The 18,159-nt window shown below is 31.4% G+C and overlaps 2 protein-coding genes across 2 annotated transcripts in view; one reads left to right on the top strand and one right to left on the bottom strand.

Moving 5' to 3' along the window:
* Nucleotides 1-11,937, top strand: part of LOC105338019 (uncharacterized) — an 86,258-nt gene extending 74,321 nt beyond the window's left edge. Inside the window, exon 13 of the mRNA XM_066075205.1 lies at nt 2,201-11,937. Within this exon, the coding sequence (XP_065931277.1) occupies nt 2,201-4,458 (2,258 nt within the window). The 3' untranslated portion in view covers nt 4,459-11,937. The remainder of the gene's footprint in view (nt 1-2,200) is intronic.
* Nucleotides 10,521-18,053, bottom strand: LOC105346012 (glycogen synthase kinase-3 beta). The gene is made up of 9 exons (XM_011454458.4): nt 17,649-18,053; nt 16,532-16,722; nt 15,027-15,110; nt 14,609-14,719; nt 14,242-14,372; nt 13,622-13,728; nt 13,287-13,480; nt 12,913-13,099; nt 10,521-12,752 (listed from the first exon to the last, which is right to left on the bottom strand). The coding sequence occupies exons 1-9, from the start codon at nt 17,731-17,733 to the stop codon at nt 12,601-12,603; spliced, it is 1,242 nt and encodes a 413-aa protein (XP_011452760.1). The 5' UTR covers nt 17,734-18,053; the 3' UTR covers nt 10,521-12,600.
* Between the last annotated feature and the right edge of the window lie 106 nt (nt 18,054-18,159).

The raw sequence follows: 18,159 nt of genomic DNA on the forward strand, positions 1-18,159 counted from the left end.
ACGCAGAGGTTGCATCAGATGCAGAGCCTGATCTCCATTATCAAGGATGCTAAAGAAATCTCCTACCTCACTCAAACCTGCTTGAGAGATAGATGTGTTTTTGTTGATTAATTATATAACATGATTCCTATGATATAGTATTGTATGTTATGAAACAATATTGTTTAATATGATACAATATAATATCATATGTGATATTATAAAAAGTTATATGATAGGATATGATATTGTATCAATTTTTTTTGATAATGTATCTTATGATATTGTATCATGATATCGTTATGTATAGTATTGTATATTATGATACAATATTGTATAATACTATATTGTATTATTAATTTATTATTTTATCACATGAAACTATTACATAAGATATTGCAAAATATTATATTGTATCCTATGATACAATATTGTATATTCTATAATATTGTATCATACGATATTGTATAATATGATATTAGTTTCTGTAATATAGAATTATATCACATGAAATTGTATAATATGATACTGTAATATTATATAATATTGTATCATACGATATTGTATGATATGATATTGGTTTATAATATGATATATTATCACATCACATGAAATTGTATTGTATGATATTGTAAAATATATTATTGTATCATATGATACAATATGTATAATATAATATTGTATTATATAATATTTTACTTTATCACATAATATTGTATCATTTGATATGATACAATGATGTACATATCAAATTTTATTGTATCATATGATACAATATCATATTATGTATCAAAAATGATACAGTATCATACAATATCATACTTTATTATACAATATAATATCATATGTTTCAATATTATGATGTATTATGTAATATGATATTGTAATATTATACTATATTGTTTTATATATTATGATATTGTATGATATTATTTTCATGCATTATAATGAATTCTATGATTGGTTCTTTTGATATCACGTGTCGAAGTATAAAAATACGGATTGACCTGTACTTCCTAAAAATAAGCTTTAAAAACTCGGATTGACCTGTACTTTCTAAATATAGATAAGGGAAATTTTGCTCTAATGTTAAAATGAATTTGATTGGCTGGCGTGATTCACCCCAACCAATCAAAATTCTCTCTGCGTAAACAAACAACAAAGTTGGAAGTTGCAGACGTTAAAGTAAAAGGTCGTTTTGCGACAATCAATGACGCGGAAATGAAAGTTATAATGGAAAATGTTGATGCAAGGAACACTAACAGGGTAACTGCAACAGCCGTTAAGCTATTTCGAGAATATCTCGAGTCGAAAGGCGAGAGCGGAAACTTAAAAATTTTGAGTGCAAGAAGTTAGACGACTTGCTGGCAAAATTTTACATGGAAGCTAGAACGAAGGATGGAGATAATAAAGTGTTGTTATTTCAGGAAATATGAAAATATTCTATTAATCAATTGTTTTAATAAAATATTGCTTTATCAGTATAAAAGCACAACACCGATTTTAAAACTGCTTGATTGCTTAAAGATGTTTTCATAATTTTAATCTTGCCAATTCTTCTTTGGAAAATAATATAACGAATGTAGCTATATTTGTATAATATAACAAATGTAGCCCTTTCGCTCGGTCAATCCATAGAAATATCGACTTCACAGAAAAGCATATCGACCTCGCACTTCGTGCTCGGTCGATATGCTTTTCTGTGAAGTCGATATTTCTATGGATCGACCTCATGAAAGGGCTATATTTGTATAATGTGATCAAATACAATAACGTATAACACAATACAATGTCATATCATACGTCACAATATCATATCTCATCATTGTTTATTATGATATTTTATTGTATTATATGATATATGTTGTAAATATGATAGGATGTAATATTTAATTTTATATTATTGTATTGATTAACATATGAACATATGATTATCATACAATTTTTTAACAGATGATATACGATATTGTGTCGAAACAGAATCCATGAATATCCAAGATCATAAAGTATGATTTTCATTTAATATGATAAAGGTGGTCTCATTAAGGTGAAGTCTCATAAGGGTGATGTCTCGTCTCGGTGAGCTTTGTAATCTGTGATTACCTATGTTTAAAGTGTGTTTGAGTTTTCATTAGATGGAAGGTATTTAGAAAAATTGATATTTATAAACAGATTATTTACCATGGGTGTATTAATAATTGTTTTTGATATATTTTTTCAGATCATTTCAAAGCAAAGTGTTGCCGTTACTATGTAAAAGAAGTGATTCTTCTTGATCATGAGTTGGATGTTGCAGTGTTAGAGATTGCAGAATCAAATGATTTTCGACTCGCACACGGAAAGGATGATATAATGTATATCAGACAAGAAATTGTTCCTATGCCTATTACTTCAGCACCTGTTCCGGATGGACATCTCTTTATTGCTGCTCACCCATTTGGGAGAACTTTGTGTATGGAGAGTTCTGTGAAGCTTCTCGATGACAGTGAGAAGTCTGTGTTTGTTGAGAACTTTATTACCCAGGCAATAGTGCAAGCTTGCTCCAAGAACAGAATTTCAATCCTTCGACATGTTGAAAATGCAGAGACAGTGTGTGCAAGACTTCCGGTCTGTTTTTGGGGGGACAAGTACAAGTATGAAGCAGTTGAAAATTTAATCAAGAGGAATGACACAAATTGGAGAATTGCTCATTTAGAATATCCTGAAGAAACGGAATATGATTTTGAGAAGGGATTCATTATTCTGACAGAAAACAATGAAAAAGTTATTAAGATACCTATCAAAACAAAGAAAAATGAAGGACAGGTAGAGGTTTCTACAAAAGCTAAAAGGTTACTGATTCCAGGACAAGAGTGGAAAGAAAATGAATGGCGTGAATATGAATTAGAAAATCTTTGGCACTCAGACTTACCAAAGAGAGGAGATCTGCAGATACCAATCCAGAAAATTAGTGAGAAAAATGGGCAACCCTACAGGTTTATTCTCACATCTAAATATGATCAAGCCAGCTATGCATGCCAGGTTGATGAAAAGGAAGGCACCCTTGTAATAAAAAAGTTAAACAACCCCATTAATGTTGAAGAAAGTAATAAATCTGTGGTATTGTGTCTTGTAACTAAGGTGAATTATATCAAATGTGAGACAGTACCGGCATGTGAAGAAAAAGGTAAATTTAAATTGAATGACAAAGAAATTAAGGATGCCTGCAGTGGCACAGTAAAATTGGAAAATTTAGAAGATCAGAAACCAGAAAATGAAGTACCTGTAGAAATAAGGATGGACAAACCCTTCAACTTACCTGAATTGTCACTTAGCCTGCAGAAAGATAGTGAAGGAAAACTTTCACTCCTTTACAATTTTAGAGAAGGAAGAGCAAAATCAGGGAAGACTTTTTATTTTAGTCTGAAACAAGAAAAACTCCTGAACATTGAACTTGATTATGGAATGAACAAAAAGAGAGCTGAGAAACAGAGTTCCCATACTTTGAAGGTCAAAGTAGATGAGAAAAATCCCAGCAATGAAAATGTCGAAGATGAGCAAAATCCAAATGAAGTTAAAAAATATCCTCACAAGGAAGATGTTAGAAATATATTGCAAGATATTATGATGAAAAATGTTAAGAAGAAAAATGATGCCATTCGTTTAAAGGAAGAGGTACAGGGAGAGTCCTGGATTGGGAACATTTTAATCAGAAGACATTATACAGATGGACACAAGTATTGTAACTTAGAATTAAAGTATGATATAACAGGAACATTATCATACAGAGCAATATGGCAAAAACGAAGGGAATGGACTATGGAGGATAAAATCAAGTATGTTGTTTGGCCAACCTTCTCATGGTCTACTGATTTTGTGCTTGAGTTTTGTAAAACAGAAAAGTCAAGAGTGACTTTGTCCATCCACAATACTGCCGACAGTTACAGAATCATGGAGTACTTTGATCCAAATGGAAAACATTCAATCCGACAAATACATTTACCAGTGACAGGAAATCCCACTGTACCTGGGAAAATCATCTATGTTGAAAATAAAAGACTTGGGAAACTGGGGTCTGCTAACAAAGAAATGAAGAGTCATTTCAAACAGACATTGAACAGGTCACTAAGTACAAATGAAATAAAGGAATATATTGTTACAGAGGAAATTAAAATATATGGGAGGGAAAAGTACATTAGAATGGAGCAGTTAGCCCATACAAAGTTAATTGACATGGAACATGGGGCCTCGGGGGGAGCATGCTGTTTCATCGGAGAGCAAGGGCAACTACTCTTCCATGGAATGTTTCTTGGAGCATGTCCTTCATTTTACTACAATGATGCAGAGTGTAAGCTGTTTTTCAACAAAACTGGTACCTGCTTCAATGAAGTGCTGCCTTCTAAATGTTTAATTGATATATTGAAGAAATCAACTGGTAAAGCTAAGCTTGATCGAAATCCCAAACCTCCGGAAAGTTTTTACATCAAAATTGAAAATTAAAGGACATATATTTATTATCTTACTTTAGAAGGGACATGGTCCTTCATTTGAACAAACTTGAGAGACCGTGATAGTCCAATTGTGAAAAATTTTTGACAATATTTCAGCCAAATAGTTGAAAATAGCTTAGTTGTAGCAAAGTTCATCATAGAAATTAAATAACCCGATTATAAAACTTTAAATATTATGGAAAAAGATGAAGAATGTATATCATTAAAGCAATTCTGCATGTTGGATGATGATTCCTTAACGTCACTGTATATGTATAAATAATAGACTTAAACATAATTCATAGGAAAAGAAAAAAGATTGAAACAAAGAATGTATGATAACATAACCATTTATTGAAATATATATGTGCACTCTTACATGGTCATTACTGTGGAATCATTCGAATTCATTTTGGCCATTTTGGTGGATTGACAATTTCTGAAAGTTGAAAAGTAATGGTTGTATATCTAAAAAGATATAAGTTCATGTACTATGTTTCATATTTAACTTGGGGGGGGGGGGGGGTGTTAATTCATGGGTGAGGGGTACCTGAGAGAAATCCCTGAAAGTTATTTAAGTCTCAGTGAACTCTATTGATTTCTCTGCACATGGACATGTAATGTTATAGGTTAAGATGAACAAAATGGTCTAGGTGCCTCTTGTTTGTAACAGAATCACCATAACTGGATACATCATCAAAGACTGAAGCAGATTTCAAACAACACATTCAGTGAAGGCTTTTAACTAATATTAAGAAGAAACCATTTGTTGACATTTTTAACTTTCATACATACTTGGAAAAACAGAGAAAGTGAACTGGCGATTGTTGGATTTTATAGACAAAATTCCAACTTCTTCATCTGTGAGATTCAATTTTTCAGCTGGAGAGTGGGGTGTTCTTTGTAGAAGTGCTTTCTTTGGTTATTTGGAACAACATTCTATGAAGACTTTTACAGGCACTAGACTTTTACAGGCACTGGTAGTAGTATAACAGTTGGACAGCTGCAGCTCTAGAGTGATGAGAAATTGTGGGTTTCTAGTGCAGTGGCTCTCATCTTCATTATTAAATACATGTATTTTTTAAGAATATATTAAATTTACATGTAATTACTGTAGAATCAGTTTTATTCGTGAGGTCAATGTTCGTGGGTAGCTAAATTTTTCCCTGGTTTGTGCGAACGTAATTTCATTGGCAGAAAGTTTGGGATAATCTTAATAAATATTAAACAAATTAATGCTTGTATATACATTCATCGGGATGTAAATTTGTGGCCAAGGGTTACCCACGAAAGCCACGAACATTGGTCGCCTATGATAAATGTTGATTCCACAGTAAAAGCTATTCATGCACTCATTAGGTTTCATTTTTTCTTTTGATCTTTGTAGAGATTTATATCACCTATATTCAGAAAAGTGATGATATATTATATAAATAGTGCCTGTTTGGGAGGGTAACAGTTGAAATTGACACCCCGAGGAAACCATTGTCAACCGACGCGAAGTGGAGGTTGACAGTGGTTTTCGAGGGCTGTCAATTTCAACTGTTATCGTCCCAAACAGGCACTATTCATTTTATTATACTGAATGTCTTAATTTTAGAGAATTTTTTACTGCTTTTATATAGAAAGGACGTGAATTCTACAGCGAACCGTATGCGCATAATTTACGCGCATGTAACAATTCGTTGTGTTACCCGTTGCTAAGTGTGTTGCTAATGCTGAGGGTAATAGAACAGATTATCAACTGCGTCTAAACCAATCACATTTCAGTATTTAATGTGAAAGTATAATAATATAAAATATCACATTTAAATCTGAAGTCAAGGGTTGCATAGCTTCTTGAGAGTTGAGTTTACATTATTCAAATATTAACAAAACATGGCAGGAGTAAAGCCGAATGGATCAGAAACCCTTGACTTTGGAAGATAATTTAAAATATGGTTTTCTTATTGCACATGCACTTACAGATAATCCAAAATATTTGACATTTTTCTAGCCTTTTTAATGATTTTGATATATTTGATGTGCCTGGAAAATGTTTTTTCTGGAACATCAAACATCAAAATATTAATCATTAAAATAATCAGGATTATTTAGACTTACTTAAAGAGGTTCAATCTTTTTGTGTGCTATACTTGAAAATATTTTTCATTTATGATTATTTTGTATCATTTTATTATTATAATAGATTACGGTAATTATACATATGCCAAAATTTATTTTTTAGAAGGAGAGACATTTTTGTTGAACTTTCAAGGTTCAAGAGCAATTCCATTTTGTATGATGAATACCAGTAATCATAAATTCCCGAAGAATTATTTTTTTAATATCTTTTTTGCTGCAGAGCTGTAGCTCTACAGAAATTTGGGTTGACCCAAATTCCTGTAGCTTCAGTTCTGCATGCAACTACAAATTATTCATTAAATCAGTACATTGAGAGTTTAGATAATTATTATCCATGCATCATTTTGACTAAACGATCGATCCTGAGTTGGAAAACTATGTACTTTAAAAGAGGTTCTGGTACAAAAATTTCAGATGGGATGCACTATAGTTTATTTGGATCAAGATAATGGGGAAGCATTTGTTGGGGATTGGACTATGTAGGGAATCAGCATGGATGCATGAAAATTGTGAAAATTATACTGGTATAAATTAAATACACACGGCTAAAGAGTCGCCACCTAGGGTTTGGGGTCTGCTAGATAGATAGATAAAAGTCAGAGATAATTATAATGAACCAATCAATTAATCATTTAAATTTCACCTGGAAGTATGTATTATAATCAAGATAAAAAGCTGGTTAAACCCCTCCCTCCTCCATGGATTACGATTTTGGGGATTGGTGAAAATAGTTTTTCCTTATTTTTGTTTTTTACTTGTCAAAATTTTGGATAAGTATGCCCCCTTCCCCCCACCCTTTCAATTTGCTTCCAATTTCTGTGCATTGAAACAATTGAAACATTAACACAAAATGACGTGGTTAATACTTGACTATAAATGATGTGCTTGTAGCTTATTTTTTGTGTTTTCCTGATATTGATAGTTTGTGTTTTTGTTTGGAAAGGGTACATCTAATCCACTTGTATTTTTTGTATATATTATAGAAATGTCAAATTTACACCTGTTTCTTACATGTATTATAATTGTAAATCAAGCAATATATCCATCTCTCCATAGATCTGTTGTAATATCACTTTTATTGAGATTTGTTTGAAATTCTGCAATACATTATACCTGGTAATTTCTCTCTATACCATATAGTTTAACTCTATTTACATATACTGGTACACATATGTAAACATGCATATAGTGCTCTTTCCAGTATTTTAACTAATAAAAAGCAACTACTTGATCCAGTTTTTAGCTCACCTGAGCCAAAGGTCTACATGTATAATTATATGTATGAGCATGTTAATTTCCAAGTCGAGGGTTCTGATCAGCTCCACTACTCATGAGTATGAGTGTCAGAAACCCTTGACTTGTGAAGATGATACAGGAGACATTTTTGTGATTGTTTACCGGTATACTTCCATTATATTAACAAACTTAATAATATCAACAATGAATGGTATCCCTGATAATAATATACTATATGCATGGTAATTATACCCCCGCAAACGAAGTTTAGGGGGGTATATTGGTTTCACCCTGTCCATCTGTCTGTCTGTAGACGCAACTTTGTCCCCCCTTTAGAAATTTTTACTACTTTATGGAACAGTCCGAAAATTTTTACATATGTTGATCACAATCTGCAGATGTGCACCTGCAAATTTTTTTTAAGATCAGACAAGATTTAATGATTTTATGACAGTTTTCATTTTCCTTATTCTATATATTGTACACTGATGTTGAAAAGTAAGGGAGGTAATCCTTACAGATTTTATTAATTAGTATTAAAACACTCTAATATATATTTATATAAATACATCCAGATAGAGGTTTTTTGTCTTTATGTCTTAACTAAATTTATTTTTTATAAGTATTCTATCAACTGACAAAGCAAAATTTTTGTTTGTCAATGATAAATTCTTAGGAGCTAATGAGAACATCAAAGACAAGTGTGGCTGAATTCATGTAAACCAAAAGTTTCTATCAATTAATAAAGAAGTTAACTATTTTTAGAAGTTGTTTAAATTTATAAGTCAAGCAAGTTGATGAAGTGACCCTATAGGGCATTAATTTAAATGAAATTCAAAATTACTGATATGATTGTAGTGTTTTGGCAATTTTAAAATTGTTTGTAATAAATTTTCTTTTTTACATATTTTTTCATAGTATGGTAATTATGATAATGTTTTGGGAGTTTATTAAATTTAACAAGCTCGTCAAAGAAAATCATAGTTCTATGGGACAAATTTTCTGATATAGAGTTCCATTGTACCAGAGGAGAAAGTGGGGAAAACTTGAAACAACTAATTGCATCTGTCAAGACTTTTATTAGAAAGATATTCAAAGTTTTATCAACAGAAGAGCATTGCTTGGCTACTGGTATTTCCATTTACTGCAAAGGGAGGGGTCATTGTCATGTTGTTGGTTTTTTTTTAAACAATTAAATAAAAAAAAATGTCATCAGATACATTTTGTAAATGTATTACTGTTATACATATGTATTTAAAGTGAAATTCTGACAATTTTGATTTTAATTTTTCTTTGTTAACTTTTTTGTTTACAATTCTAGAATTTTTTTATTTGTATGTGTTCCAAACCTTTATTATACAATTCACTTATTTGTCCCTATTTGAAATTAGCCTTGCGGGGGTATTACCGTATTAGTCCCATTAGGACAGTTCTAGTTTAAATTATTTGGGATTCCTTATACCGACTGCTTGTGTTATTTGAACTTCATAAGGTTTTTTTATCATTGGACCAGGGATATTGCAGTTACTAATACCCCATTCATACGATGAAACTTTGCTCATGTATGCAAATTTACTCACGAGTAAATTTACACACATAATTGTAGTTAATTTGCTAAGCTTTCAGAAAAGAATTCTGTAATGTAAGTATATCCTAAAATTGACTTAAAAAATAAGAAGATTGACTGCTTCAGACTCATGAATTTTCATAGAAAAGGGGTATATTCTTACTATTTGGGTACTGGTATACATGTAGGACTAGATTTTGGATGTTTCCAAATAGAGAGTTATAAAATTTGTGAAAATTTGGAAATTACTTTGGCCCCCAGCCCCAAAGACTGTAGGAGATACATTGCATGTTAAGAAAAAAGTGGCTTTTGCCATCTTCTGGTTAGCACCTTCAGCGAAATATCAGACTGTTGCAAATCTTTTTGATTTTCGACAACGTTCAAAAGTTAATTTGCCCATATAGTCCTGTCTAGTTGCAGATTTAATCAACTATGTAGAATTTGCATGAGAAAATCAGTTCACATGACAAAATAGCACATGTAATAAGAAAATTCACATGTGTAAATTATACAATGTATGAAAATCTTGTCGTATAAATGGGGTTTTAGATGATACATATACTGTAGTGTAATCCATTTGCTTTCTAATTTTTGTTTCTATTATTTACATGTATTAAAATTATTTATCCTGTGTGAATCCATTAAAATTTTGTTTTTAAAGATATAAATTCTGTCTTCAGCAAACAATAATTAAAATATTTTTAACATACTAAATTGTCACATTTTTTATTGATTTAAAACATGGTTTGAAATAACTTTATAGTTATTTGATTTTAAAATTCAATTTCAAAATAGATATTTATATATTACACAAGATTCATCAAATAATATATTGGTGTGTTAAGCCACCTTAAACTTGATACTAATGTTTTTATACAAATGAGCCAGGTTTACATATATTTATAATATTGTGATAAATTAATATAACCCAATCAAACTCGGTAATTGTCAAATAACAGTAAAAGGAGAGGGATCGAGCTTTATCCCTCTTTCTGTACACCAATATAAATGTTCATCAACTAGAGAACAAAACACATTCTGCACAATTATCGTATACATCTCAGCTGACTGGTAACCAGCAATGGTTAATAAAATATTCCCAAGTTTTTCAAGGAACATTTCCTGAAGAAGCAAAAAAAAAATAGTGAACTTTTCAGTCATTTATTCTAAGTTAAACTTGTATTCCAGAACAATTTGTAATCATGTTTATTGTAAAAGATGCAGAGCTCTAGCATTCTTGTTAACATGTTCAAAGTTTATATCTACAAATGGCATTAACACTCGCACTGATGTTGCATCATGTTCACTTGGTGAAGAAAACGATGAAGGACGAAACCCATTTTGAAACATTGAAAGCTATGATACAGAGCATGCAAAATCCTTGACACTACTGTAGAATAAAATGTGTGTGAACACATCCATCTCACAAATGCCTAGTACACATTGTCCACTGATATATATAAAGAAATGGAAAAACATTTCCCTGTGAAACTCTCAATTGTTGACAATTTTGTTCCAAGAATATCATTGTCTTTAAAATTTCGATTGCCAGAGTTGGGCAAGCACTGCATACATCTGTACATACACATAAAAGTAACAAACTGTGAGCTGTATCTTTATGTAGAAGAACTTATGGTCATAGTTAGGTTTTCTGGGCTGTTAGTAATCAATTTGTACCAATTACAGTATTTTAAAACTATAGGAAAATACTAAAATGAATTTAATTCCTTCAATAAAATGTTTCTGAATTCCAGCTTTAATTTTTTATTAAAAGGGGGAGGGAGGGAGATTGAGTACATTGAAACAGATATTTTTCATCCTTGTAAAACGACTAGATATGTTTAGTGTTTTTAAGATCTGTGACATAAAAATATGATAAGAAATAAAGAAGTAAGCAAACTGATCTCATTACATGCCTTCACTTACATTTATAAAGTTGTATAGTTACAGTCTTTCTCAGATAATATTTACATTATTAAAAAATCTTTAACTTGAATAAAGGAAACTACAGTCTTAGAAAATTGATATATAAAGTCATTTTTGTGTTTTTATCATCTGAATGAGGTCAGTTGCAGTCAATAACAATATAAATGTATATAAACAATAAAAACAATGATTATACACTAATACATTAAGTTACGAACAAGACTAAATACACTGTTGATTCAGTTTAAAACAGGCCTATAAATATCTTGCCTACTTGTCACCCAACATAAAATGGACAACTCACACATAAACTCAGAGGAACTCGCACACATTCATACAACCACTTGTTAAAATTTTCAATAGTGAAATGCCTTTTTCTACAGTACAGAAACTAATGTAGCCTGTACTCATCCAATCAGCCTGAATATCAAAACACCTGAAACGTACCTTAGAATAGATTCAAGTGTTGTCATATATCTGTTTCAATGATGCTGTTACATGTTTAAACAAAAAGATAGTTCAGAGCAGTAAAGTTCATTATACACGTACTCAAGTCTACAAGAGATGACACCAACTAATTTTGTGCAGTGTGTTACCGTATTATTTATAAGAAGCTTACATTTGTCCGCAGAAATTGTAAAACCTCATAAATCCATTGTAAATTATTAAAGAAAAATTTACACTTTAGTTTTACAGCTTTCATGACTTTACATATATAATATCAAATCAAAAGAAAACGTCTAATAGCTTCAGCTTTCCTCTACTCGATATTGATCTTAAATAAGACTAAATATAACCATCATCACTAAACATGCAGTTGACAATAGGGCATTAATATAATCTCCAATGTAAAACGAGCAAATGTCTGTAATGGGAGTAGTTGAAACGGAAATCCCAAGCTTCGCCAATTCTTTTTTACAACTTTCACTACACCGGCACAAGTTCTTCCACAATTGTAAGGTTTAAGAAAAAAAAACTTTTTCATCACAATAAAATTCCACAAGGGAGCCCCATTAGGTTTATATTTGGTATCTGTTGAACAAGTAAAGGAAATATCAGAAACACTGTTCCTTTCACTTAGCAATCAGTCAGATTTCACTGAGTCTATTTGAGACATGAATATACAAATCACAGATTTGTTTGTGAAAATGAAAAGCTTGCAACAGCTTAGGATGACCATAATAATATGTCTCTGGCTGAAACTCCCATAGATAACATACAATAAACTTTCAATCAACGAAATGTTATCATAACAGTCAGTTTGCTTGTGAAGAGAGAAGCCCTAGCATGACTAGAACTTCACACAGGTTGTTCTGTGGCAGCTGTGGCACCCTGCGTGGTGCCTCCATCAGTGCCGGGGTTGGTGTCTCCAGTTACTGCTCCAGGATCACTTGCGTTTCTGGCATGTGGAGGTACAAGGACAGAATTCAGGTTAGGCTGAATTGCTAGTTCTGAAAAAAAAATGAGAATTTTCATTTGCAATTATTATTTTATTTTGACGCATAGACTGAGCAAAAATACTGTGGAATAGTTAGAAAAAATGGTGGGTGGATTTTTCCAAAAAACCAAGAAAAAAACAACAACAAAAACACATTTAATATTTCAATTTACCTTGTGGAGTAAAATTCAGCAAAGGTGGTAATTCTCTGCCATTGGGCAACCTGGTGCTAGGATCTCTTAGTTCATCAAAAAAGGTGTGGGCACATGCCTCCAATGGGGAGATCCTAGCAGAGGGAGTATATTCCAGAAGGCGACTGACAAGCTGAATTGCTTCTGGAGGCGTCCTTGGCCGGAATACCTAACAATATGATGGTACTTTTTGTAAAACTCGTGCTTAGTTCAACAAATCCACACAAATAGATTAATGAAATTTCCATTGAATTTTGCAAATGAGATTTAGTTAATTGAAATATTTAGAATGAAATATCAAATCAACAGAAATTCGTAAGATGCACTGTTTACTTTGGCTTCAGACCTACATGTACCTTTGTCCAAGGGTGAGCTTTAATTTGGGGAAACTTGAATTCAGTGTAATTTGGGTTCATTTCTCTGATCTGTTCTCTTGTTGGAGTTCCAAGAACTTTGATTATCTCCACTAGCTGGTCAACACCACTGTCTCCAGGGAAAATGGGTTGTCCTAACAATAGCTCAGCCAAAACACATCCAGCTGACCATACATCTAATCAATATATACATAAATATTATTAAATAGTTCTTATCTGATCAATAAATACAAAAATATTCTTAGATAACTCTTATTCAATTTGATGAATGTACAGCAGGCAGTAGCTAAAGCATGTTAAGTGACTTAAATACACACCAATCTGACAGGTGTAGTCTGAAGCACCAAAAATCAACTCAGGAGCCCTGTAGTAACGTGAACAGATGTACGACACATTGGGTTCTCCACGCACCAACACTTTTGCACTGTAAAGACACAAGTAATGTAAATGTAAGAGTTAAACTAAATGTGTTTAGCATATTTTCTATTCTTGTAAAAAGAGAAATATGAATTATTAATTGGGAATGATTATTTACATTTTGATCATATTGAAATGATTCATAATCATTGTCACTCACAGTAGGCTTAAAAATTATATCAAACAATTTGATTTGTTTTGATTTTACTACATATAAAACTCCTTTAAATTCTTATTGTAATCTCTTTGAAATAATGGAGCACTTCTCACTAAATAATGTTGACATTTCTTTGTTTCCCCCAATTTAAGAAATTTTTCCATATAAAAGCACAGGGTTAATTGGGGAAAAATATGTAATTTAGCAAGAGATATCTTAATAGTAATTTTCACACATAAATTAGCAGTAGAAAATTCATATTAAGTCTACATGCGAATTTATAAACTCACAAGACATGTATTAAATGCAAATCTTTCAAAGATATAGCTTGAATATATCATTAAATGTCATGAATTTACTGACCTTCCAAAATCAATCAGCTTAAGAACACCAGTTTCAGGATCCAACAATAAGTTCTGAGGTTTGATATCCCTATGGCACACACCTTGCGAGTGGATGTAGGCTAGACTTCTAAATAACTGGTACATGTAAAGCTGTAATCATTAATAATAAAAGTTATATATCAAAACATAGAAAGAACTTATTACTTGTAGTCAGATCTTATCCATTATAGTTAAGATTTTCAAAAGATTTATTTGTATTCAAGGCCAAGGGTAAAGAACTTAAGACTTTACAAGACTGAAACCACTTGTAAACAAATGAAATATTTACAAATATCTTTTATGAAAATAATGTTGGGATATATTAGTTGCCACATAGCTGTACAAACCTTAATGTAAAGAACTGGTATAGTTTGCTTCGATTTACTGTAATGCCTTGCTACTCTATAAACTGTCTCTGGTACATATTCCAACACCAGGTTTAAGAACACTTCATCTTTCTGAAATCAAAATTTAAAATTCAATGTATCTAGCTTCTGCACAAAAATATAATAGACTAAATCAATTAGGGTTCTTTTAAATGCAAAAATCTGCAGCAAAATTATCTAGGATGCAATGTTGATTGGTGAGGAAATTTACATTTTCAAATCTAGAGTATCTTAATGTTGAGATTAATCTTAGATTAAAAATTCTCTTTCTTCCACTGGAAATATTTGCACACCTTTTTACATGCAACAGGAAACTAACACTATTGTAATATTTCAGGTAATTCAATTTCAACTGTTATTTTCTCTTGTGTGCTCTCACCTTTTCACCAGCAGAATAAAAGAAGTATTTCAGCTTGACTATGTTAACATGCTCTAGCTTTCTCATGATCTGTAATTCTCGATTCTGAAATAAAAAGTTAATATCATAATAATTTTTTTTAATATGTTAGCATAAATATATATTTCTTTATCAATACAGTAACAGAAATAATATTTAAAATAATATTCAGAATAATTCTGAATAATAATATATGAAGTACTTGAGGTTAAGATCTTTCATAATTTGCAATTACATTTGTTATGCATGTCATTTTTTATCTACTATCTGCAATTCGTTTCTATCCCCAAGCCTGGGCAACAACATTAAGTAATTAGTTAAAAATCATATTACATTACATTTATATTTATTTATAAATCCAATTAAGGTTATATCAATATGCAATAAGTCACAAATCCAATAAGACTTCAGTTCAATGTAATATCACAGGGGTTTTCCTACTGTTTTTAAACTGGGTCCAGGGTCTATGGAATTAGGAAAATTGAAGCGTAAACTGTTCAAATTGGGAAAATTACAAAACGTACTATAGTTTTATTTGAGGACCAACCTATGGCAAAATTTTATACTTTATTACTTCTCCCCAACTGAAATTAGTGAGAAGTTTGGAAGACTTAATTTATTTTATGAGGTAACAATGATATATACAGATTTTAAACTAATCTTTAAATAATAAGTGTTACTAAAATAAAATAGATGAAAACACACACTTACATTCAAATATTGAAAGAAAATATTTTTTCCTCCAAATTTCTTAGTTTTCCAATTTGTAAAGTTTATTAAATTCATTCATATTTCCCTTTTATAGACGAAATGTTTCTTAATAATTATGTAAGCCAATTGACAAACATGCAATAAAATAATTCTTTGCAATATGGCAATATTTGCATTTGGGGGTATTAGTCCTACCCTTTGACTCAATTACAACCATTATACAGAGAATCTCTTTTAATTTTGTAAATAACTGCAGATTTACCATTTTATGATAGTTTGAGCATTTCATTGGCACAATTAACTAATTATAAACTACCAATTTTAAAAAATCATCACTATAAAAACAAATAACATCGGTTGAAATTAATTCACAGGATGAGGAAATTCTGGCGAAATAAGGAAACCGAATGTGTCAATGAAGTCGCCCCCTAGTTGGTCCATTATTTATGCTCAGTAATAAACAAAAATGAAGAAAAAAAGCTGTTGAAGTTTCATTTTACATACCAGCAGAACATCTTCTGATATTCAAAAATATTGACACTTGATTGGGAAAAATGGATCTGGATTTGGGAAATATATCGGTAATTTTTGGATTGGGAATGGGTCCGGTAAACGGACCCAAAACTAAGCATAGAAAACCCCTGTATCAAAACAGTATTACACAGGAAATATCAATCCCATGTTTTTGCAAAACTTGGTTAAAATGATACATATTATGATCAATAAGCTGTCATTAAAGTTTAAAAATGTATATACATGGACTTCAAAATACCTACCTTGAACCTTTTGTCTTGCAATACTTTCTTTATTGCTACAAGTTCATTTGATTCTACTAATTTGGCTTGATAAACAACCCCAAAAGACCCATTTCCAATGACTTTAGCATCTGTATAAGAAACTTCCTGAGTTCTGTCGGAGCCAGACCCAGCTGTGGCCAGCACTGTTGTTATCTTGCTGCCATCCTTATCTGCAAAATTCCAAGAACATTATTCACTTAATATTTTACAAAATTGTTAATAGATATATGAAAATGAAACACTATCTATACAACAAAAAAAAACCCCTGCAAATTTCAATCTCAATATGTTTGATCCATAAAATAGGAACTCCTCTAAAATTGGGCCCCTTAAATCTGCATTTGACATACATGTAGCCTATGCAAACAACTACCAAGTTGACAACAAAATTAATTAGATTGAACTGTATATATATACGAAATTGCATCAGCAATATATATTCATTAATTTTAAAAGCTGATTCTATCAGCCCAATAGAAAATCGATTTACATTATACATATATTGCAAATTAGACAACATAAGTATACAATGTTAATGTTTGATTACTCGACTTTTTTGCATTACTTAAAATTCTTGTATATTTGATCAAGTGCACAATTTTAATGTTGAATTAGGTTTATTGTTTTGTAATGTTTCTGTAATAATCTAAATTGAAGCAATTCTCGTGTATTGATCATGTGACAGCTTACATGAAACAACTGCAAATAGGGGAAAACAAAATCTTTCACGTTATTTTGAAAGTTTTATTCGCAAATTCATATTCAAGTGTTAATCAAGAATATGAAAATACAAGAAATAGATTACTTCTATTCACATTCATGTAAGCAAAGTCAACATACAAGGAATTGTATGTACCTGAAAACAAAATGACCTTTCTACACTGACTACCGCGCAGTTAAACAAAAAAATATGTTCACTTAAATAAGATAAAACAAAAATATAACGATAAAGGCAAATAAAATTGACTTCATTTGTTGAAATACATATACTAATTATGGACTATTCTTTCCACATATACATCGTCCCATTACGTCGCCATGTTGTTTCTGACTGACCTAATTTGGCCTAGCTACTGATGGAGAATCAATCACTTACTTATGGTCCTCATCCCTCCAAATTGAGCGTTAGAACCAGATTTAACACCCTCAGCAATCGACGTGGTCCGAGGACGCGTACTCATTGTCTTTTTAAAACACAGTCATTAAAACGTACTTTGTAAAAGTACAGCCTAAGCTTTATGTTACATCTCCCAATGGCGCTCGTGAAACCTGACGGATATTTTTTTCGTCTTACACGGAATCACAAAAATCTCTTCAAAACTCCAAAGGAATAGTTCATTCTTTCTTAAAACAACACACTTGGCTGTGATAGATACACAGCCAGGGGGTCGGAATGTCCTCGTCTACCCCAAATAATTCTATAGTGAATATCACACAATGCTATGCAAATTTGGTTTCCAATGGGTGAGCTACAATGACGGATGATCGGTTCCGAGTGATTGTCGTGAGAACACGGTAGATGTAACAACCAATGAAAACTAGAAAAATTCATTCGTCATTTTCCGATAAACGCAATCGTCTCTCTCCGTCATTTTCCGTTTTGACGT

This window comes from Magallana gigas, chromosome 2 (assembly GCF_963853765.1).
Source record: "Magallana gigas chromosome 2, xbMagGiga1.1, whole genome shotgun sequence".
In the NCBI taxonomy this organism is placed as follows: Eukaryota; Metazoa; Mollusca; class Bivalvia; order Ostreida; family Ostreidae; genus Magallana; species Magallana gigas.